The following is a 23,707-nucleotide window of genomic DNA, read 5'->3' as shown; positions in this document are numbered from 1 at the left end:
TTTACCCTTATAACAATGCTCTGAAGGAGGTACTGCTGTTTATTCCCGTTTTATGGATAAGGAAACTGAAGCATACTGAAGTTAACCTGTCTAGGGCCATGAAGGTCATCAGAGGTAGAGGTAGGATTTGAACTCAGCCCTTGCCTCTAAAACTTTATGCCATATTACTGCTCTGTAACAGTTAGTCTGTGTATGCCCTCAAATAAAAGGATGTTTTCTAAACAAATCGACAGGCTCTTTTTAAAAAGCTAATTCATAAAACTGAGTATACGTATTCAACAGAAGAAGAAATGAGTTTTTATTTAATAGATATGCCATTAGTTAAGAGCAAAATGAAATTAGAATATATCTTCATCTTTTTAAAAGATCTTATTAATTTGAGAGAGAGAGTGCACAGGAGCGAGAGTTGGGGGGGGTTGGAGGGGGAGAGGAAGAAGCAGGCTCTCTGAGCAGGGAGCCCTATGTGAGACTCCATCCCAGGACCTGGATTATGACGTGAGCCAAAGGCAGATGCTTAACCAACTGAGCCACCCAGGCACCCCGTATCTTCATTTTAAACTCCCCTTTAAAACAATAACATTAACCCTGCACAAAAATAAACCTGTTTTGTTCTAAAGAGAGGCACTCTTGGTAGAATTGCTGGTTTTAGAAATTTGGGTCACATTTTGCTTTTGATTATTTAAAGGATTGGGGCAGTCATGTGGACTCCAAATATTCATCTAGTCATTAAAACAGGTTGGGGAGTTTTTCTCTATTTGGTCTAGTATATCTGTCTTGTTTTGTTTTGTTTTATAAGTGTAACCTCGAAACTTTAGCAACACGCTTTTGAAAATACCAGTTTATGACATAAAGTTTTGAAATGCATCTTTGAAATTATCTAAATACATATGCAGGAGGTCAAAGACAAGTAGGACAGCTGTTCCATAAAATCTCCACTCTCCAAATACCAAGAAGGAAGAGGTGGGAACATGGTCCAGGATCTAACCTTAACTTTGAACTTCCTGACTTGTGTTAGTTTAAGACATCCCTGTAGCATCATTTAAACATAGTTCTGGTGTATGAATAAACTTCCACTTGGAATTTCCTTTTTGAAGTCTGCTGAGAATATAAATCAAAACCATATGAGATGGGTCTTAATCCAGAATGTAAAATAACATGAGAAATGTCAACCCACAAGTACTCCCTGAAATACATTCACCAGGATGCACGTTCTGGCAAAATTCTTTCTTTAGAGCAAAAGCCTCCAGAGAACTGAATTTATTATTTTTAACCCATGATTATGACATCTGAATTGATACAAGAAGATGCTTTTTAAAGTTATGGCAGGAGGAATGTTTTTCAGCCATCTAGAATGATTGAAAAGGAAATCAGTTGGCTTGGAAAGAGGTTCAAAAGGCATTGTCAAGTGGAAATGCACATTATAATTTTATTTAAAGATTGTGTAAAGCATATAGTATATTTAGCCTAGTACATGCACATCTCTGTAATAAAAGAAGGAGACTATTTGTCAACAAAATGTTAATACCTAGATGATAGAATTGTGGTGACCTTTCCTTTTTTTCCTTTTTTTTTTTTTCTTTCAGGTGTTTCAAATCTTGGGTTTAGATTTTGCTACTTTTCTGTTAGATTTCATTTAAGAGGGGATTTTTGGTCACTCTAATCTCTATTCAAGTTTGTTCAGAAGGGAAATAACCCTTTTATACCTGAATTCAGTGAACATTTGCACAAGCATCTTAGTCAAGATCATATTATCGGCTACAATTAAAATTGTTATATGCCCAGAGCTAGTCAGGTAATTAAATTGTATTTATATTTTATAAGGTAGAACTACCTCAACCTTCATTTAGAAGTGCTTATGTGTTTGCATGGCACATTCTTCTGACATTTCCTACTATGTCTTAAACTTAAAATCTGAAGTTTAAGGTTTTGTGACAAAATTATTAAGGCCCAGTGTTCTTTAAAATTAGAAGTTATTTGCTATACATAGTAAACCATTCAAGATTTAAAAACTTTAACTATGTTTTAAACCTTTAAAACTCTTTACACTTTATGTAACTTTTTAAAAATCTATTTGATTGCATTCGTGGTATATTTACGGGATGCCTCAATTGAATTTAATATCAATACGCCATGTGGTTGGACAGTCATTAATGTGTCTAAAGAAGAAGGAGAGCTCCAGTATGTAAGTTGTTTCCCACCCCTTCAGTCTGAATCTTAATCTCTTCCCTCCCAAATCAGGAAAGCTATTTCAATGACCTAACCTGCTTTAAATTGCTTTCTGTAGGAGATACATAATGTCAGTGTCTACTAATGATTCGCAAAATAAAAATCCCAATGCTTAAAGAGCAAACCTCTGAGCTCAGCACTCACTTTGGCTTTGAAGAACATGGAGGGGGGAAAAAAAAAATGAATCCATAGCTGAAAACCCAACAAAAACATAATTTCTTAAGTCTGGCCCTAATTTTCTGAGACAGGTGATATATGTTTAGAAAATCATTTGCAAAATGAGTGCCATTGCAGACAAACAGAAAACATTCCAGAAAATTGGCAAGGACACTTTGAAAATTTCTCAGTAAATATTTTATCCCAGTGACTATTTTCTGGTAAATATTTAAAAATAAAAAGTACACACACACAGACACTCTCAAGTTTTCTAATATAGTCAGATAATGAAATTACACTTGAGTCGTACACATCTTTTCTTGGGATTAAATGAAGCAAACACTGGTTTCAGTTGATCCAAGTATTAGGATTGCTGAGAAATTAAATGCACAAAGCCTTGAACCGGGAATCAGTGGCTTTGGTGAGTATATAATGCTCTGCCAGCCCTATAAGGAGTGAAAGACTTGAAAAGAATCTGTCGGGTTCTTGGAGTTATTTTATCAGGACAGTTTCCATGCCCCTTCTGATGCTTGCATGGTAGAATTTTCCTTGATGTCATGAGAGCTTCTGGTGTTGTTGAAGTTCCCAGAGCTATAAGAGCTGGACTAAGCTGGACTAAGTGAAATAGCAGATAAGCCTTTACAAGTACAGACTTTCAGATATGTCTGAAAATAGAGAAGGGGTTTGAGTCCCTAAAGACATACGTACTTTTTAACATTAAAAATAAACAAATAAAACTCTTAAAGCAGTATAAGGATAAGAGAATACCTGTTCAAAACCAAGAAACCTGACTTCCTAGCAGTGGTGGGACTTGTCCAGACCAGTTGCTCCTCCCCAGGCAGGAGCTCATCATCAGGGCTGCGAATATGCAGGGACACCTCAGAGACTGCCAGTTTGGCTGACCTGGAGGAAGTTAGAGCTTCTGCTCCTGAGAACCAACTCCAGCCCCCAGGGACTCCTCTTCTTCACCTTTCCTAGAGAAGCCAAAGAAGCCAAGACAGAGAGAAAAAGTCATCCCCAGAATCTCATTCCCTTGTTTCAAGAAAGACGACTCAACTTTATTATCTTGGCGGGTCAATATGGCGACACTTTGGCCAAGGCCTCTGGGTGATGAGCTTCTTTCTCATTTTCTGCAGCAACGTTCTGTCCCCTACCTTGCCGTTCAGTTGCTTCACTGCCTCCACCATGAAGGATCTCTTGGGATTTTGTGGCAGGCCGTGGCTCCACAACTTCAAAAAGCTGGGGGTGTCCTATGCTCGCATCTGCATGCAGGCTCCCTGAGAAAGACCACAGGCGCCTGCTGGGAACAATCTGTACAAAATGAAAGGAGAGAATGAAGAGCTACTCTGCCTCATGGAAAACTTGAGTCAAAACAATCTGGTCAGAAACTATTTGGCTGGCAGAGCATACACTTTCCGCTTTCTTTTTCTTTGAGATGGAGCGGGCTGGGATTGTAAATTTTTGTTCTTTTCTTTTATACTTTTAAGAATACGGGCATAAGGAATAGTATTTATATTCCTGAGGACTTTCCTTGTTCAGTTGCAACTGAACTTTTGATTTTCTGTTGTGTGTGTGTGAGAGAGAGAAAAACTGTGGATGTGTGTGCACTCACACACTCACATATGTGGCTGCATATGACAGAGGATCATGAAAGGATTGTTTACCTTTTTTTAAAAGGTTTTATTTATTTGAAAGAGAGAGAGAACAAGTGGTGGGGTGAGAGAGAGAAAGAGAGAGAGAACAAGTGGTGGGGTGAGAGAGAGAAGCAGATTCCCTGCCAAGCAGGAAGCCCAACATGGGGGCTCGATGCTAGGACTCCAGGATCATGACCTGAGCTGAAGGCAGACACTTAACACACTGAGCCAGCCAGGTGCCCCTACATCTTTTTAATTCATAGAGGCCATGCACCATAAGCAGGGAAGCAGAATTCCAAGCAGAAATGATTACTGAGACTGATTATGTTCATTTCTAGGGCACACTAATAGATATCCAGCAACAGCTTCAAGTTGAAATAAAGGTCCATATTCTTTCTCTCTAGAATGACTATCTAGCCCTGCATTAAATTAGTTTATGCTAGATTATGTCACTGTAACAAGCTGTCTCCCAAATTGTAGTGGCATAAAACAGTAGAAGTTTATTTCTTGCTGATATTACATGTCCACAACTGGTCTGTTCTGGCTTTGTTCCCTGTGTCATCATTCCAGGACCAAGGCTGAAGGAACAAGTTCTGTCTTAGATACAGTGGCCTCATGGTACAGGGAAAGGAGTAGGAAAACTGGAAGAACTCTAGATGGTGATCACTTGAAGAATTTTGCTCGAAACCAGCATATATTGCTTCTGCTCACATTTCATTGGCCAGAGTGGGTCATATGGCAAAGCCAGACATCAGTGGAATGAGAAGTATTTCCTTTCCAGTTGGAGGAGAACTATAGGTTCCATCACAACTGAAAAGAGCAGAGAATCATTGTGAGTGTATAAGGAAATGTGTGTGTGTGTGTGTGTGTGTGTGCGCGCGCATACGTATATGTATGTTTTCATTATAAATTTAATAGTTAAATAAATTAGTAACAGATTAATAATAAATTACACACACACACATATATATATATATATGATTGCCCTAACAAAGTTGAAAAAGAGTGACTAAAACAACCCTTGAGTGACTAGGAATAGACCTACCACTCAGGTGTTGAATTTGCTTGATCCTCTTTCACTCTGATAGAAATTATTTTTAAGTGATTAGATTTGTACGAATCCAGCTTGCAGAAGATCATTCAAGGCCCGAGAAATAAGGCTAGGGTTAAGAATTAGTGATGGGGTAGTATGTCTCAACATGAATGTGATCCTTGCTTTCAGGAAAATAGTACATGTAAACATGGCCATGAATCCCCCACCTTAACTGAGTACAACTCACAGATCTATATATCTTCCAGATTTTGTTCTTTCGTTCTCTATTAGCTGACAGCAAGATACTTTGCTATGCATTAAGGAAAAAGTTGCCTTTAAAAAAGTTCCTTACATTATGGGGGAGATAAAATGGGTGTTTATCAGTTGGTTCACTGATTTGAATATTCAATAGTCAATAATCTTAAAATTATTCTAAATAACCTGTATTTTAGTTCTACTAGTAATTTAGAATATAATGGAAAGAAAAGGTTATGCATATTAGAAAAAACTATACTTGGTAAGCATTTAAGACTTATTCAGGCCTTTTGCACATCACAATAAACTTGTTATAATAACTCAAAGAGTATAAAGAAGAGATATCCTGTCACCATGATGCAGACTGTAAATCAGTCTCCTATTACTACAAAACTTGAGGTTTCATCCCGCACCTGTGATTGGGGTTATAAAGCGCTCTTGGAGAAGGAAGGCTGTAGTGTCTAGTTCTATATAATGTCAATTATTGCATCATTCATGTCTATGTGTAGTTGGGGTGGATACGCTGGCATTGGTTTTAACAAAACTAGCCTATTGTATGGCCAACTAAATATACCTTCAATAAATAGAGACTTCACTTGAGAAATTCCATCTGAAGACAAAAGAGTCATTGGTCTAAAGTAGTACACTAATAATGAAGCTAACTCAGCCATATAAATTATCCTAAGCCAACAACCATGAGTGTGTTGAAATGTTAATACCTTTGATATACTTTAATAGTGTTAATTGTATCCACTGTAGACATCTTGTGGTGGTTGAGTCACCCATAATCTTTCAGAAACAGGGTGCCCACCAGTTAGCCAGTTTAAATGAAAAAACAAAGCACCTACTCTTCTAAGTCACATGGAGACCCATGATGTCTTTTTTCCCCTCTTCTCTTGAGTATTTTAATGAACATTTAAGAAAGAAATGAAAGAAAAGAAATTTCCAATTCCAATTTCCAAAGAAATTGGAGCCAGTGTGACCATTGAAATTGGAGGAGATTTGCAAGAACAACATTAATACATATGCCTCTATATGATGATTTCATAAACTTTTCACAGTAGACCAGGTTCCTTCTGGCCAGCTAACTTTCTGATAATAATAAAGTTTAATTTGGCCCTAATTTGAATTTTTGGTCACTTAAAAAGGTTCGTATTCCTTTGAGTTAGCTACGGAAAAAGTATTTGCTGTGCCGAGGATAATGGAAACCAAAAAATGTACTTAAAATGCTTAGCTGGGAGAACACGCCGTTCCCAAGCACTCAAGAAACACCAGCTTAAAAATTCAATGAGATTGTAACATGAGAGGAGGCCTGCCAACCTGGGCAGCAAATTTGCTGCACTCAAAATATCCCCTTACTTGACTGGAGCTTTCCAGAACTTTATCCACCTGACTTTCCAAACATCACTACATGATATTTCTTTAAAGAAACAGCTTGTAAATCTCTTAACTCACGAAGACTTCCAGCCTCTTCCACAATCAGCCTGTGTTGGTGAAGTCCTATTGAACTGTTTTCTCTTGGCTACCTTGATTTTGTAACCTCCCAGCTGTGATTAACAACTGGCAGTATTCAAAAACCGTGTATTTAAAAAATAAGCATCCTTCTCAAAACAAAGTAAATTTTCCAGTTTAACCAACAATATCATTATATGGGGAAATATTCACAATGTATTATTATGTGAAGAAGGTAGTCAACGAAAGAGATCACAACGATTACCATTTTCATAAGTAACACGTATTATGTGTTGGTAATGGGAAAGAGTTGACTTGTTTCTTTCATTGTGGTTTTGTGGGGTTTTTTTAATAAGTTTTCAATACTGAGCATGTATGATTAAGAAATAATATAATACTCTTGAAAACCAGTGTACAGGCTGTAGTGAATTTCTACAATGACTTTGTTCCCATGCCCACTGATGTGCAGTTCCTGAGGCACCCAGGGAGACAGCCTCCCTCTACACATCTGCCTCTCAACAGAGACCACATCATGTTCTAAGCATGTAAGAAAGGCAACTGAGGCAAAGTGAGTGACTTTCCCTCAAGCAGTCACGGTTTTGTGACAGAAGGGCATGCCTAGCACCAAACCATCTTCTGGATTTACTGAGTGAAAAGGTTTGCTTGGTTTTTGTGCAGAAACTGAACAGCTGGCTATCTCCCCCTGCAACTAGTGAATTTCAGCCTCCAAACAACCATTGACCTAAGATCCCAAAGTTCCTTGATCTCCCTGAACTAAGGAGAACCAGGTGTTCTTGAGGAGTAGGCCATGCCCATTTGGGTGGTAGTGATAGGGTCAAGGAATGTGGTTGGGGTGACCAGGAGTGTCAACCCCATCTAACCTATATAGCAGAGGCTTTGAACATAAAGAGGTTTATTATCTGAAGAAGTGGGCAAGGATGTTGGGCAGGCAAAAGTAGGCACCTACTACAGAGTTTAAGAGAAATGATTTTTACATGTAATAATTACAAAATTTCTAATGAAATCCTTTTATGGTAGGGAACCAAATGGATTGAATTTGCTCAGGTAAGGTAATGTGGTAACCACAGTAGAGATTGGTAGACCAGTCTGTCCAAGGACATTCTCCTATTCTGCCCCACATTTAGTTGACTACAGCAACCTGGTGCTTTGCCTTGTGGCCCTGGAGCTACGGTGGGGGGCAGGTATGGGTTGCAAATAGAGAACAAATAGAACTATGGAAATGTGATTTGAATGGCCCTTAAAGCTTTCACAGAATATTGTGCCAGCCAGCAAGAGCACAGTGAAAAAGAGATTTTCCCACTCTCCTCAAATGTCATCTAGATGGATCTTGGTGAAATGACGACACCAGCAATAATGATTCCTTTTTAATTCTGTAAGCATTTTGGTCACTTCAAGTGTAATATGCTGTGGGGAAAACAATAGCATTTGGCTGATGGGTGTTAGTCGGGTCTGTGGGGACTCACTCAGTAGAAATTGTAAGGCTCTTTTTTTCCCCCTCCAACTCAATGTGATGGAAGAAGTCAAATTTGATACCAGTTAGGTATGTGTGATTATTTTGTTTGATGGCCTTGTTAGTAGGTGGTAAACAAGAGTTGGTTTTGCCCTTAGATTGAGGTATCAAGGTGCTGGGCCTACAGCTAGAGCACAGGGGATATTTGAGAGACGTTCAGAACTAGAATAGCAAGTTGGTGTGCGAGAGTGATGTCGAGGAACAATCCACCACGGCTGGGATGTGGTTTCTTCTCATTTATTATTTACTAATTGCAGTGTTTGTTGTATTTGATTCTGAGACTTAAAAGCTAAATGTCTACCCATTCTAAAAATCGGCCTATTTGAGGATTTGACTTAGCCGAATTCTGATTAAGATTTAATTATTCATGTTGACGTGTGCATAGAATTTCAGTTCATTATCTTTATTTGTGAAAAAATAAAGTCAAGTTATCTAGAAGAACTTTTTAAAAAAGATTTTATTTATTTATTTGAGAGAGAGCGAGCTCAGGTGTGCACAAAGCAGGGAAGGCACAGAGAGAGAGAGAATTTCAAGCGGACTTAGTGTCCAGGGTGGAGCCTCTCCCTACTTCCCCTGTTTGAACTTGCTCTCTTTCTCTCTCCCTCCCTCTCCCTCTCTCTCAAATAAATAAATAAATCTTTAAAAAAACAAACAAAACAAAAGACTTGCTGGCTCATAGTTAAGTTTAGAGAATGCCCAGAAATTAGGTATTTCCTCCTTACTAACCACTACGTTATATTGAAAGAGAAAGCAAATCTGAAGCTTGAAAATTTAGAGGGCAACAGTCTGTTTATGACTCAGTAGCAACTCACCACATTTTCCAAATGCTAGGTCAGAACCTGCATTTCCTACTTCCCCTGAAATACGTGTGTGATTTTCAAAACGAAAGCCTTCGTATAAGGACTCTCAAAGGAATCCTGAACAGGGCTCTCGGGCCGTACAGTAACTGCCCTTTGTACCTTCAAAGGGAAGGCCCACATTAGCCAATACAGTCCAGTCCATTTTGAACTGCACTTGTGGATCTCAGAGACACCCCCTCCTAAAAGGCTTTCCAGAGCTTTTATCTCCAGCTTGGTGCTTGCATATTTCCGAATGTTGCCTACATGGCAGGAATGAGTACATATTAGGGCTGTGCTGGTACCAATTATGTAAAAAAAAAAAAAAAAAAAAAAACCCCTCATGCCAAGCAAAATACTCAAGATTTAGAAATTGTCAGTCACTGGAATGACAGTGGACTGGGAGATGCCGGAAGTAGCAGACACTCTGGGATAGGGACCACCACACGCTCTGCCTCCCTGAATTCAATGACAAATCTCAGTCCATGTCCAGTCGGATTAGTGGGATGGGGAAAGTGTTTGCTCTTCCCATTGGGGCCTGTGCAAGATCTGGCCTTTGGTCTGTTTCCCTAACATACAGCAGATAGCTCTGTCATATTCAACATTATGCTGCACAGACATTGTTTTCCTGAATTCAATGCACAGACGTTGTGCTTTTAGTGTAGATACACAGGCTCAGGCCCGCAGCCCATGTTAGTGTGGATCGTTACTTTGCTGTTGCCCCAAGAACACCCTGTACTCTCTGGCTTTTGCTATGGGGAGAAACGAACATCCAAGTAAATGGAAGTACAGTGATCTGAGCAGGTTCCATCCCAACAGCAGAGAGACTGTTAGGGGGAACTGCGTGGAAAGCCGTTATAATAGGCTGTATAATTTTGTTTGGAGAAACTGGACTTTTGACAGATGAACTTCTTTTCCCTTGCATTTGTATTTATCTAACAGAGTTGTGGTTGGGAAATGATCCAGGATTCACAAGGTCAAAAAGTGACCTGGTTCACATACTGTAGACTCCTCCCTTCTCACTCCACAAGCTTTTCCAGGCAGGTGGTCCCATGTGTTGTTGGTACGTCCACCCCGAAATGGTCACCCAAAGGACATATTGACCTTTTGGCTTCGGCCCTTGGAAATTCTAGCAGCCCCGTCAAACTCGCCTCAGCTCCCAGATAACCAGCTTTGCTTTTCCACGCTGTACTCTGCAGCTTGAAACCATTCTAATGCGCTTGATGAATGAAGATCTTGTTAGAAGGCATTGGGAATTAAATCCATTAGAAAAATTAAAGAACTAACAATACTTTGGATTTTTATAATACCTTTCTTCATGAGAAAATACATTTTCATAGACCATCCAGTTGTATTCTTTCTTTCATTATCCCAAGAGTAAAAGGATAAAAGAATGTTGGATAAGTATCCTTAGCCTTATCTTTAAAAGCTAAAAAAAAAAAAAAAAAAAAAATTGTTTAAAAAAAAAAAAAGGATCATAAGGAAGTATTTCCTCCTTCTCTGTAGCCCCCTGGTTCCCTGGTGTATAAATAAGACATTTTTCCCTGCCTGAAACTCAGGCTTTGTGTTCTGTAATCTGTGGTTTTGTTTTTATCCAAATACTTGTGGATCGACGTTGAAGATAAGCTTAATAGATAGCTAAGTACCTTTGTGCTACCTGCTCATTTTACCCCCATTTCTGGTAGGCCTACTTATGCAGCCTTACCTGAGAACAATTTTGCTTTGTAATAACTTGTATAATGCTCACCGGTTTTTCCTTGATTAAGGTAGAGTGCTAGTGTGTGGCCACTGGACTCACACATTTCCCTTTCTTTTATTTTTCAGAAATTGAGGCGAAGGAAGCATGCGACTGGCTCCGTGCTGCTGGTTTCCCACAATACGCTCAGTTGTATGAGGGTAGGTTGGCCTCCCCTGGACTCTTCATAAAGAGAATTAATTCAAAATGAACCTCACATATCCTGTGGTGTATCTGGACTTCCAAGTCTCTTCTCAACAATGTTTCTTTGCTGTCTCTTTCCCTCCGCCTTTGCCATCTCAGGGCTTACACTGATGCCGATTTAGACACAAGCATTGCTGCCCGGGCCTGCCTGCCTTTCTGCTCCACACCGCTTCTCACTTCTTTACTTTCTGCTTCCTCTCTCTTCACCGCCAATCCCAACTCTGCCTTCTCCTTCCAGCCTTCCTCCATCAGCAGCTTCCATGATTGTTATTATTATGGAAGTGGCATAGACACACAGTGTTCCATTGGTTTCAGGTGTTCACCTTAGTGATTCGACAGTTCTGTACATTGCAGGCGCCCACCACAATAAGTGTAGTTGCCATCTTCACCATGCGACGGTATTACCGTATTATTCACTGTATTGCCCATACTGTACAGTGCCGTACCAAATCATAATCAGTCCTGACTCCTTGGGTAGTCCTTTATCCATAGTCAGTCAGGATCCCAACAGTCAGCAGATGGCACACTCAGGATGATCTGAGGAGGATTTATTTCTAAAAATGTTTATTACCAAGTTGTAGGCAGAGGGAGAGGGTGCCAGAGCCCAGAACGAGAGAGGCTCCTTCGAGCAGAGGACACAGCTGGCGGTGGGTGAGAATCAGTAGGGTAAAAACCCTGACCTCAACCCTCCTTCTTCCTTCGGTCTCCACCAGGGCTTCCCATTGGCCAAAAATGAAAGGAAGCCAAAGGACATGGATCCGCTTGAATGCCGTCCATACAAGTGATCCTCAGGGCACAAGGCAGGGTATAGAGTGGAGATCTGTAGGACTAAAAAAAGGATATCTAGCACACACAGGAGCATCGAGTTCTCTTCCTGATGGCCTAAAATGTATGTAGTATCGAAAGAATCAACAAAAATTCACCTGAAACTCACTCACTCACCTGGAAGATCAGTTCTATATTTTAGAAAACAAAAATGGAACAGTTGTTCTACTTCTCTAACTTGAATTCCCTACGGATAGCATATCTAAGAATATGCTTTGAAGTTGAGAGTCTCTGATACAAGTTTTTATAAACTTTAGCCTTGTAGGCAAGGAGGGTTTTGTAATTTTGATCTAAGCAGCTCTACTTCCATGCCTCACCATGTTTCCTGATTATGAGGGAGAGGCCTGCAGAGGTTACATGATTTCTCCAACATTAAAAGGTGGAGGAGTTGGAATTTAAATCGGTCTCTTAAGCTGTGACACAGTGGCTTTTCCCTATAATGTGAAACTCTCTTTGTAAGCTCACAATATTATAAGCTCACAATTTAAACTGAACTGTCTACAAATGGCTAAGAAGTAAAGTAAATGTCTTCTCTTCACATAGTATCAATTGTTTGGATATTTTGCTGATACTCAAAGTGACTCAAGATTTTGCCATAAAAGAAAACATTTGAGGCCATTAAACTTTGATTATTTTTAGAAATTTCCTTCTTAAGGAAAAAAAAAAAATCCGCTGAAGTAAAAGGTACCAGTCAAATTGTGTTTAAGCCATAGGCATTGGATAAGCATCATAAGAAAGAACAAATAGTATAGAGCATACGATGTGCCAGGTTCTTTTGAAAGCACTTTACCTATGCTATTCCTTTAATATTCTTAATACTGTAGGGTAAATATTATAGTTCCCATCCTCTCCATTTTATAGATGAGGAAACACAGGCCCAAAAAAGGTTAGGCGATTTGTTCCCAGTTCTACAGCTAGAGATTAGCAATGCCAAGACTCAAAGCCAAGGCAGCTGGGCTTTAGTGTCTCTGTTTTTCATTATTACGGACACTCCCTCTCTAGCAGAACAAGACAGTCGTCATTCTGGCACCCACCTGGAATGCACTCACATTACTTTTACCACCAGAAGGGATTGTTTCTGTTCCCAATTCACATTAAGGTTTACGTACCTTTAGATTTATTATGACTCTCACGGTGGAGGTAATGCAAAATATAAAGCGAGAGAGAGAAAGAGTGGCAGGATGATGACAATGAATTGACATTGTCAGTTAGATTGGACTATGCCCTCTATTAGAACGATCTCCAAATTTTTCCCTCTGTGAATAAGGTACATAAAATGAACACTGCATCTTGAGGATTGCCCTTGACCTCCAAAGTTGGCATGAATAGTCCGTGGGAGAAAAGTTATGATGTTGGAATCTGTTCTCTTTGGATAGAATCAGTTGTTTGAATATTTTGCTGATTGTCTAAAGTGACTCAGGATTTTGCTACAAAAGAACACATTTGAGGCCATTGAGCTTTGGGTATTTTGGGAAATTTCCTTTCTGAAGAAAACAAAATCTGCCAAACTAAGTATTTCATGAACTGATCAATGTAAAAGTCAGTGAGGTTAGGTGGGTGGTGAGAGTATAAAAAGCTCTTCATATGGGCAGATGTCTGCAATTATGATGAACTACAACAATACAGGCACATAGTATTCGATCCTATCCAAGGGCAAGCACTGGGATATTCTCATATTTCACACTTCTTTTGTGTCCTTAAAAGCATTTATTTGATAAAAATAAAACTGCCTACTGTCTTAAACATTACCAACACACCCATCAATGGGGGAGTAACTGCCAAGGTCGGTCACGTGTACTGAAATGTGGTGGTCAAAAGATACTGGTGCCCATTCAGATAAAAACAAGATGCAAAATCTTCTCTGTTTCTCTGTTTTTCAGATTCCCAATTTCCCATCAACATTGTGGCTGTCAAGAATGATCATGATTTTCTTGAAAAGGACCTTGTAGAACCTCTTTATAGGTAAATTGTGGGATTTTGTTACTTTCAATTGTGCAGTCTCTAATAGGTATCACTGTATTGAAGGGCCATCTCAACAGCTCCATAAGTATTTATTGAGTGCCTACTATGTGCCAGGCCTGGGTCCAGGTTTCAAGTATGCCACAGGGAGCATGATTATACCCTGGTTTTATGGAGCTTAAATCCTAGTCAGAGTCTTCAGAAAGTAGATTGAGGAAAAAGAAAGAGAGAGTCAGTGAGAGAAAAAGAGAAGGAGGGGGAAAAGTTATTTCAGAGAGTGTTCATGCTATGAACAAACTAGATTAAGATGAAGCCATAGACTGTGGTGACTGGAGTCAAGGGTAGGCTAGTGGAAGTAGGCAGTAGGGGAGGCCACACCATGAGTGGCCAGAGAAGGCCCTGAAAAACTCCATGAGTATGTCAAACTTGGTTGTATTTTTTGGAAAGGCAAGTGATTATATCAGCAAGCTAGAATATGTAAGCTCAAGTAATTATACCAGCTACTTGGAATATTAAGCCTTTGCTATGTGATAGATGCTCGACAGAAACAAAGATGTATATGAGTTCTTCTCTCTCCTCAAAGAATTTATAATATGGTTGAAGAAATCTAGTTGAAGAAGTAAAGCATGAATACATGAACAAATAAGTAATAATTATAATTTGAGTGATAGGAAAAGATGCCAGTGTAACCAATATCCAGGAACAATTAAATGCTCCATGAGAGGCTGTATGTGTCTGTAGGAATTTGAAGCTTCCTAACTAAAGCCCTGGAGAGAGGTCAGGGCTGGAGATAAATATTATTTACAGGAGATGAGTCATTTTTCCATGGCCACACAGCTAGCTATGGGCTGAAATGACCTTAAACAGAGTGCTTTGGAGCACCTGGCTAGCTTAGTCGGTGGAGCGTGCACCCTTGACCTCAGGGTTGTGAGTTTGAACCCCACATTGGGTGTAGAGATTCCTTAAAAATTTTTTAAAAAATCTTTTAAAAAATGTAGTACTTAAAATTTGTAATTCAGTGTTCTTTCTAGCACATTCTGTGTTGACATCGAAGATGCCAGTTTAGTCAGAAAGTAATGACGAGCAAAACTTTTGTCAAGAAGGGAGAGATCAATGTATGTAAGGATAGTGTGCAAATAATCTTAGCCTTCCTGAATCTTCAGACATGCATATTTTTGCATTCACTGTATGGTTCCTATATGGAGAGAAGGTAGATTTGCATCTGCATTAGGAAGTGATATTTGAATATTTAAGGAAAACAGTACTGTGGGTTTGCTTAACTGGGTAGAAGAGCAGAGAACTCTTAAAATCACAAATTATAGGAACGGGCTATTTGGGCTAGAAAACAAATAAATGCAAAATGCCATTTGCAAGCATTTATGAGACGAATGGATGGTTTGATTGTGACTCCTTAAAGGTAATAAATTGGAAAAGCAGTGGTTTCAGGATGTCTGGGATACACCCCAAGCAGGAACATCTCCCTCCTCATAAGATTTCACTCAACCCAGAACTGCTCCAATAGTACCTCCTTCTGAGTTTTCCTTCTTAGTTTTAACCAAGGGCAATTTTACAGCTGACTTTTAAAAAATAATAAGGAACTTTTATATTTTAATTATTTTATATTGCATTATCATTTTCCACATTGAATGTTTTAAATTTATGTATTCTGTTTTTCTTTAAAAAAATTTTTTTAAAGATTTTTATCCTAGCTATTTTAGAGATAGAAAGCATTCATACACATCAGTGGGGGAAGGGGCAGAGAGAGAGAGAAAGAGAGAGAATCTCAAGCAGACATCATGCTGAGCATGGAGCCTAATGTAGGGCTTTATTCCAGGACCCTGAGATCATGAGCTGAGCCAAAATCAAGAGTTGGCCACTTAACCAACTGAGCCACCTAGGCACCCAAAATTTATGTTTTCTTTAAATCAAAACATAATATATACATATATGTTTACATAGATAGATAGATAGATACATATAAAGTAAAATTCACTATTTTGAGTGAACAGTTTTCAAGCATGTAACTGCCACCACAACCAATATGAAGAACAGCTCCATCACCCCTCAAAATTCCCTGGTTCCCCTCTGGCATCAACCTCTAACCCTACTCCCAAGCCTGATTTGGCTTTTGTACCTATAGTTTTGCCTTTTCCAGAATACCATATAAATAAAGTCAAACAATATGTAGCCTTATTTTTTTTTAAGATTTTTTTATTTATTTGACAGAGATCACAAGTAGGCAAAGAGGCAGGCAGAGAGAGCAGAGGGAGGGGGGAAGCAGACTCCCTGCTGAGCAGAGAGCCCAATGCGGGGCTCTATTCCAGGACCCTGAGACCATAACCTGAGCTGAAGGCAGAGGCTTAACCCACTGAGCCACCCAGGCACTCCAATATGTAGCCTTTGAGCCTGGCTTCTTTTACTGAGTATAGTACACTTAAGGTTCCTCCATGTCATTGATATGTCAGTCAGTACCCAAACTGAGTAGTGTTACATTATATGGCTGTACTACAGTCTGTCCGTTCACCAGCTGAAGGATGTTTGAGTTGTCATCAGTTTTGGTGGTTATAAAGCAACTATAAACATTCATATTCAAGGTTTTGTGTTAACAAAAGTCTTCATTTTTTTTTTTTTTGGGGTAAAATCCTAGGAAGGGAATCATGGGGTCCATTTAATAAATGTATTTTAACTTTATAAGAAACAACCAGTCATTTCAAAAGTGATCCTATTGTTTTGCATTTTCACCAGCAATGTATGAGAGTTCCAGTTGCTCCACATCTTTGTCAGCTCTTCATGCTGTCAGTTTTTTTGTTTTTTTGTTTTTTTGTTTTTTAATTGACGTATAGTGGACACACAATGTTACATTAGTTTCAAGTGTACATCACTGTGACTCAACAAGTCTATACATTGTGCTATGCTCTCACAATTGGAACTCCCATCTGTCACCATACAACACTATTACAATACCATTGATTATATTTCCTAGGCTGTACCTTTGATCCCCATAACATGTATTGTTTGTTTTGTTTTTAGTCATTCTAGAATCTAGAGTTATCTCATTATGAGTTTAGTTTTCATTTCCTTAATGAGCAATGATGTTGGATGCCCTGTTCATGTGCTTATTTGCCATACCTGTATTTTCTTCAAGTCTTTTGCCCATTTTAAAAATTTGATTGATTGTTTTTGTACTGAGTTTTGAGAGTTCCTTATATACTCTAAACATAAATAATTTGTCAGATATGGGTCTTGTAAATGTTTTCTGCCAGTCTGTAGCTTGTCTTTAAGATCTCTCTCTTTTTTAAAAAAAAAAAAAAATTTTATCTATTCATTTGAGAGATAGGGAGAGAGCACAAGAAGGGGAGGGGGTGAGCGGCAGAAGGAGAAGCAGGTTTCCCACTGAGTAGGGAGCAAGATGTGGGGCTAGATCCCAGAACCCTGGGATCACGACCTGAGCCAAAGGCAGACAAGATTCATTTTTCACACATAATCATCCCACTGGCTTGGCACTGTGTTGAAAAGGTTAACTTTCTTCAGTGAATTGCCTTTGTACCTATATTGTAAATCAGTTGACCATGGTGTAAGTCTATTTCTGGACTGTCTATTCTATTCCATTTATCTGTATGCCTAATTAGTCTTTCATCAATATGACACAGGATTACTTAGCTTTTTGTATGTCTTGGAATCCAGTACTGTATGTCCTCCAACTTTGTTCTTTTGTTCTGGAATTGTTTTGCCTATTCTACTTCCTCTGCCTTTTCATATAAATTTTAAAAACAACTTGTTGGTATCTATTTTAAAAAATCCTCTGGAGTATTGATTTGGATTATGTTGAATCCATAGATCAGTCTGGGGAGAACTGATGGCTTAATGGTACTGAATCTAATGATTCATAAATACAGTGTATGTTTCTTTTTATTTAGGTCTCCTTTGATTTTTTTTTTCAAAACCTGACTTGTAGTTTTCAGCATATGGATACTACACATCCTCAAAAGTATTTAAGAATTTCATGTTTTGTGGTGCTATTGCAAATAATACATATTTTTTTATCATTTCAATTTCCAGTTGCTCATTAATAGTATGTAATTTTTTAAAAAGATTTTATTTATTTATTTATTTGGCAGGGAGAGACACAGCAAGAGAAGGAACACAAGTGGGGTGGGGAGGGAGTCAGAGAGGGAGAGGCAGGCTTCCCTTTGAGCAGAGAGCCCGATGTGAGGCTTGATCCCAGGACCCTGGGATCATGACCTGAGCCAAAGGCAGACACTTAATGACTGAACCACCCAAGTGCCCCTGTAAATTTTTTTATATATTTTTCTTGTATCCTACAGTCTTTCTAAATTCACTCATTAGTTCCTAGTAGCTTCATCATAGATTTCTAAAATTTCATTTCTAAATATAAACAAAGGATTACACTGTAAACCAAGAATAAAAATTACAGCACATATTTTCAAGTCAGGATTGCAGAGGTAAACACTGTCTCTGACTGTGTAGTTATGTTCACTGGTGACATGGCTGACAAGCTTTGAATCTCATACATGTGGGTGGTAAATCCTTATCTGTTCACTGCTGTTTGTGATCTGAGAGTCCTTGACTACATTCTAGACTTTTCCATCAGAGTCTCTCTCTTTTTTTTTTTTTTTAAGATTTTTATATATTTATTTAAGAGAGAGAAAGAGGGAGAGGGAGAGGGCATGAGCAGTGGGCAAGGGCAGATGAAAAGGGACGAGCAGACTCCCTCCCGAGCAGGGATCCTGACTTGGGGCTCAATCACAGGACTCTGGAATCATAACCTGAGGCCAAAGCAGACGTTTAACTGACTGAGCCACCCAGGCACTGCCCACAAGGTCTGCTCTTTAAAAAAAAAAAAAAAAAATGCCCTTCAGACATGTTTTAGAGATGACCCAGTACAATGAATGTGAAATCATTTAAAGATACAAAGTTCTGAATAATACTATTAATGTCAGCCAGAAAAATCTGGAAGCCTTCTTTTGCAGATCCCGTGCCCCTTCTCTAATACAGCCCGTGGCAGGATCCTACAGACATACCCTGAGAGGTATGGCTGTGTAAACATGTATAAGTGTGGTAATGCCAGACACCACAGAGTTCTTCACAGGGGCCCAGCTTGCGTAAAAATGGTGAGAGTGGCAGGAGGTTGTTATAATTGGAATAATTCTTATGATCGCTGTGTCTCCAAAAATATCATTAAGTAAGAAAAGTGTTTGGCTGGAAGTGTGCGAACGGAGATTCTTGGGGTATAGGAGGGGTGGGTGAAACAGAGGCCAAAGGAGTAGTGACGGCAGGATGGGTCGAAGGAAGCAGGCGCAGTATGGAGGCAGAGACAAGGGTGGCTGCTAAGGGGCCATGTATGCAGTTTCTTTCCCCCTCATTACAAGTTCCACCAGGACACTGAGGTCCCATGTAGTAATAGCGGAAAGCAAGCAGAAGGAAGACCTCCAGCCTGAGGGGAATGAGCACACTTCTAAAATCTTGAGATCGAAGAGTGGTTAATGAGACACTCGCCCACTCACATGGTGTGTGATGACTGATGCCTGGAGAGCAGTAAAGAGTTGTGATTTTATTCCTTTTCTCATGGGTACATCGCAGACGCAATTATAGAGTTGGTCTCCTGTTTTATTTGGAAGCTTTGTGGGCTCCACATTTCTCATGCATGTTTGAAATGCCGAGCTAATGCAGAATTATAAAGGGAACCATAGCCCGGAGGCACGTAACTTCTGCCAGATAGACAAATGAAGACAAGAGGGCTGAACGTCTCCTGCATATGTTATCCATGACAAGACTTTTACTCACCTTTGGTTTTCTGGAAGCATCTCACCTGCGTGGACAGACAGTTAGTGTCCTAGGTAATTGCACATAGTAAGTTGTGGAGCAGTGTTCACTTTTTTTGTTTTTTTTAAGATTATTTATTTATTTATTCAACAGACAGAGATCACAAGTAGGCAGAGAGGCAGGCAGAGGGGGGTGGGGGAAGCAGGCTCCCTGCCAAGCAGAGAGCCCGATGCGGGGCTCAATCCCAGGACCCTGGGATCATGACCTGAGCCAAAGGCAGAGATTTTAACCCACTGAACCACCCAGGAGTCCCCAGCGTTAACTTTTTGATTGGCTGGAAAAATATAGCATACCAAGAATGTTGATGACAAGGAAGACCCATGCCTAGCCTGCAGTATGTAGAGGTGCACCCCCTTGCTTTTAGGTCTCAAACACTAGAAAGGTTTGCTGTTTTCCCTAAAGGTGTGAACTTCCAGGCTGGAAATCATGTCTTACCATAGCTTCTGTGACTCTGACAGTGCCAGCACATAGTAGGTGCTCTGCAAACATTTGTGACTGCAAGTCAGAGTAGTGCAGTTGCTTATTTTAGCAACCTCAGTTATAATTTTGTTTTGATGTTCTTTGATTGAATTCTTAATTGAAAATATTTTCCCCTGTGAGTAATGAAAAGCAAATTGCAAGTCTAAGTACTTAGATGAGCTAACTGAAACTGTTAACTATATCAGAATGTAGGAATAGCCAAGGTGTCAAAACAGCTTACAAGGTTTGTCACCTTTCAAGCAAATTGCAGCAAGTCACAGCTCCTCAGTGGGATTTTTTAAGGATAAGTAATATGTTCAATTTGCATTTTGATTTGCGATATTCACTCAGACTGATGGTATAGGGCTCTGATGTTCAAGGTGATCTGTGAATTTCCAATTTAATATTAGGCCAATAAACTGTCCATGTAACTTACGTCGTTAGTAAATACTAGCTAATTGTATTGTGTGTGAAACTAGGGCATTACCTTGTTCAGCACTGTTTCAGGGAGATGTGGAATTGATTTGGATTCTGGAGTGCATCTATCATTGCCCTTTGTGTTTAAAAGGATAATTAATGACCATGGTTTTCATGTGGGGCAGGGGAGTTTGTGGAGAAGAGTGCTGACAAAAATGATGTTTATGATTTACCTCTGCACACAAATGCATATCTTTGAGTATGTTAAATAACATTAATAATATTGAATAATGGTAGTCTTTATGAATATTGATATATATTTTAGATATTTTCTCTTTTAGAGTATTTATCACAGAATATGTACAGTATTATATATTTTGTTATATAATGACATGCCAATTAACTGGACTGAAACCTTGGACACATCATTGAGGGAAATGTATAGGGGGTTACGTAATAACCATGGTCACTTCCAACTTTAAAATTATGAGCTATTAAAAATATATAGAGAGATCCTAGTAAGTGGTGATTTTATTTTTTAAAACACAAAGTACTCGTTACCTACCGAGCACCACTCTAAGCATTCCGCAAATACTTAGTTGTTGACTTCTTATAACAACCCTATAAAGTAAGCTCTAACTAATGTGACTCCCATTTTACAGATAATGAAACTGAGGTGCAGAGGTATAAAATAATTGGCCCACTTACAGCTACTGAAAGGCATTGCTAAGATTCAAAGCCAGACAGGCTGCTTCTGAAGCTTCCAGAGAAAGCTTAGGTCTTCTTGTGAAATGCAATTTGGAGCGCTTTCCATTTCTTCCTTTGAGGATGAGTTTTCCAAAGATGTCTAGGTTGCCCTGCGAGTTCCTGAATTTGACTTAAAAGTCCCAAGAATAGAAACTATGGTTGCATTTCCACCTTATTCTTCATGGAACTCCATATTTAAAAATACTAATAATTAAAGTAAGAGTTGAAAGCACATGGTTCTTTTGTGAAGCTGTTAGATCTGATTTACTGCCAGAAGAGTAGCAGCCCCTTCTAGTTCACTCCTTCAGTCAGCTTGGTTCACCCAGGCTGTCTCTTCAGGCGTCTCTGCTGCAGAGAACAATAAGCCAGAATCCTCACCTGGTGGTCCCAGTCTAATGCGGTGGCCTCAACCTGGAAGGGGAGGAATTTTGTCCTCCTCTCAACATCCAGGGACATCTTTTTCTCATCACAGGTGGGCCATGCTACCAGCATCTAGTGGCTGGAGGTCCGGGATGTTGCCAAACCTCCTAAAGTGCCGGGCATCCCCACAACCAGGAATTGTTTGGCCTCAAATGCCAGTCATGCCAGGGCTGAGAGATGAGTAAATGATGATTTACTTGGAAGAATGATATCACTAGAAGTACAGATGCAGGGGAAGGGGTTTCAGAGAGGGCTTCTTGGAAAGATGACCCTAACAGGCCAGTAGGGATTATCCAGACAAGAACACATAAAATTTTGATGTGCCTCTCTTGAACTTTTAGATTTGGGTTTTTTTTTTTTTTAACTAAGTTAATGTGCAGGAAAGACATTTTTATCCCTACCCCCACCTCCACTATGAACCTTACCACAATGTAGCCTATATGGTATAGGACAGCTTTAGGGTACAGGTACAGACAAGGCAGGGTGAGAGGTAGGGACTTTTCACACACACACATGCACACACACACGAAAAACATTGGTCTTTGTATTTTAAAATGACCTGTTATGTCACCTTTTCCAACAAGCTACTCAAAATGACCTCTATGTGTATAAACTTTGAGGAAGAATACACAAGAAACTACAAAATAGAACAGCAAATTGGGGGTTTATGTTTTTAATTACATATATATTAGATCTATATTAGATGTTTTGTAGTGCATTATTAAAAACATTAGCAACGTTTTAAAAAATGCCTTCCTTTGCCAGATAAATAATAGATAACAGTGGCTAACATTTAGTGAGAACTTACCATTGCTTCGTAGCACACTAAGCTCTTTACATTGGTGTCATTTCATCCTCACAGGGCCCTATAAATAAGAGGTGTTGTTGGTATTGCTGTAATTCAGACGTAGGGTGACCGGACTCCTCTTGGTCTGAGCAGCTGGGGGTGGTGAGGCCCCTTTCTGAGGCAGGGGCAGCTCTGGAGTCTGGCCTGGGTCCCCTGAGCAGGGGAAGGTGTGATGGGTTGAGGTGCCTGGGGGACTGGGACCCGGAGAGATGTCCAGTGTGAGGCAGGTGTGCAGGTCGCCAGAGACCTCAGCTGGAGACAGAGATGCAGAGTCATCCACACATACGGGTACAAAGGTCCTGAGAATGTGTGAGGTCACTCAGGGACAGTACGAGAATGGAAGAGGACCACAACTGAATGGTAGCGGCCCATATCCAGGAAGCAGGCAGGGAAGGAGCCCAGAGAGAACCTCAGGGCCCAAAGGGAGTGCTCTCTAGCCTTCCAGTAACCCTGGCCTGTTTGTGCTTTGCTTTTCACCTTTGAACCTCTCAGAGAACTCTCTGGTTGTGACCCTTGCTTCAGCTTGAACTGGTTCTCACTAGAGAAATTGTCTGGATTAGATGCAGTTGCTTTGAACGGTTAAAGGCTGAGGACACCCCATCTGGTTTTTCCAATGCCAGGTGTATGTGAATTTGAAATACATCTGAAATCCTGCAAACTAAACAAGTCCAAGAAAAACCTGCTCCTTTAAGTTCTTTATTGTTGGTCCATTGTGGCTGCTGAAGCTTATTGATTTTCCAGGGGCCTTATGCTCTTCCTTGAAACCTTGGTTTTTAGAACCTATAATTATTTTTTGATTATTAGAACTGAAATTATTTTTCTGGGGATGTAGTGTACAACCTGGTGACAAGACTCAAATGATACTGTATGGTATATTTGAAAATTGCTAAGAGACTAAATCTTAAAAAGTTCCCATTGCAAGAAAAACAAAGTAACAAGGTGTGGCTGTGGATACGGACTAGACTTAACGGTGGTGCTCATGTTGCAATATACACAGACATCAAATCATGAGGTGGCACACCTAGAACAAACACAATGTGACATGTGAATTATATCTCAATCAAAAAATTATTTTACAAATCCTACCATTGTACACCCACATTCTCTCCCTCCATAACATACACATG

The 23,707-nt window shown here is 39.6% G+C and overlaps 1 protein-coding gene across 8 annotated transcripts in view; it reads left to right on the top strand.

Moving 5' to 3' along the window:
• STARD13 (StAR related lipid transfer domain containing 13) overlaps positions 1-23,707 on the top strand; it is a 523,155-nt gene that overhangs the window by 450,816 nt on the left and 48,632 nt on the right. For all 8 annotated transcript variants that reach the window (XM_013044890.2, XM_004770802.3, XM_045069762.1 and 5 more), the window contains 2 exons: positions 10,948-11,019; positions 13,768-13,849. In XM_013044890.2, coding sequence (XP_012900344.1) covers positions 10,948-11,019; positions 13,768-13,849 — 154 coding nt within the window. The remainder of the gene's footprint in view (positions 1-10,947; positions 11,020-13,767; positions 13,850-23,707) is intronic.

Source organism: Mustela putorius, unplaced genomic scaffold (genome assembly GCF_011764305.1).
Source record: "Mustela putorius furo isolate JIRA1106 unplaced genomic scaffold, ASM1176430v1.1 tig00003942_pilon_pilon_pilon, whole genome shotgun sequence".
Lineage (NCBI taxonomy): Eukaryota > Metazoa > Chordata > Mammalia > Carnivora > Mustelidae > Mustela > Mustela putorius.
This window is presented reverse-complemented; position numbering and strand designations above follow the sequence as displayed.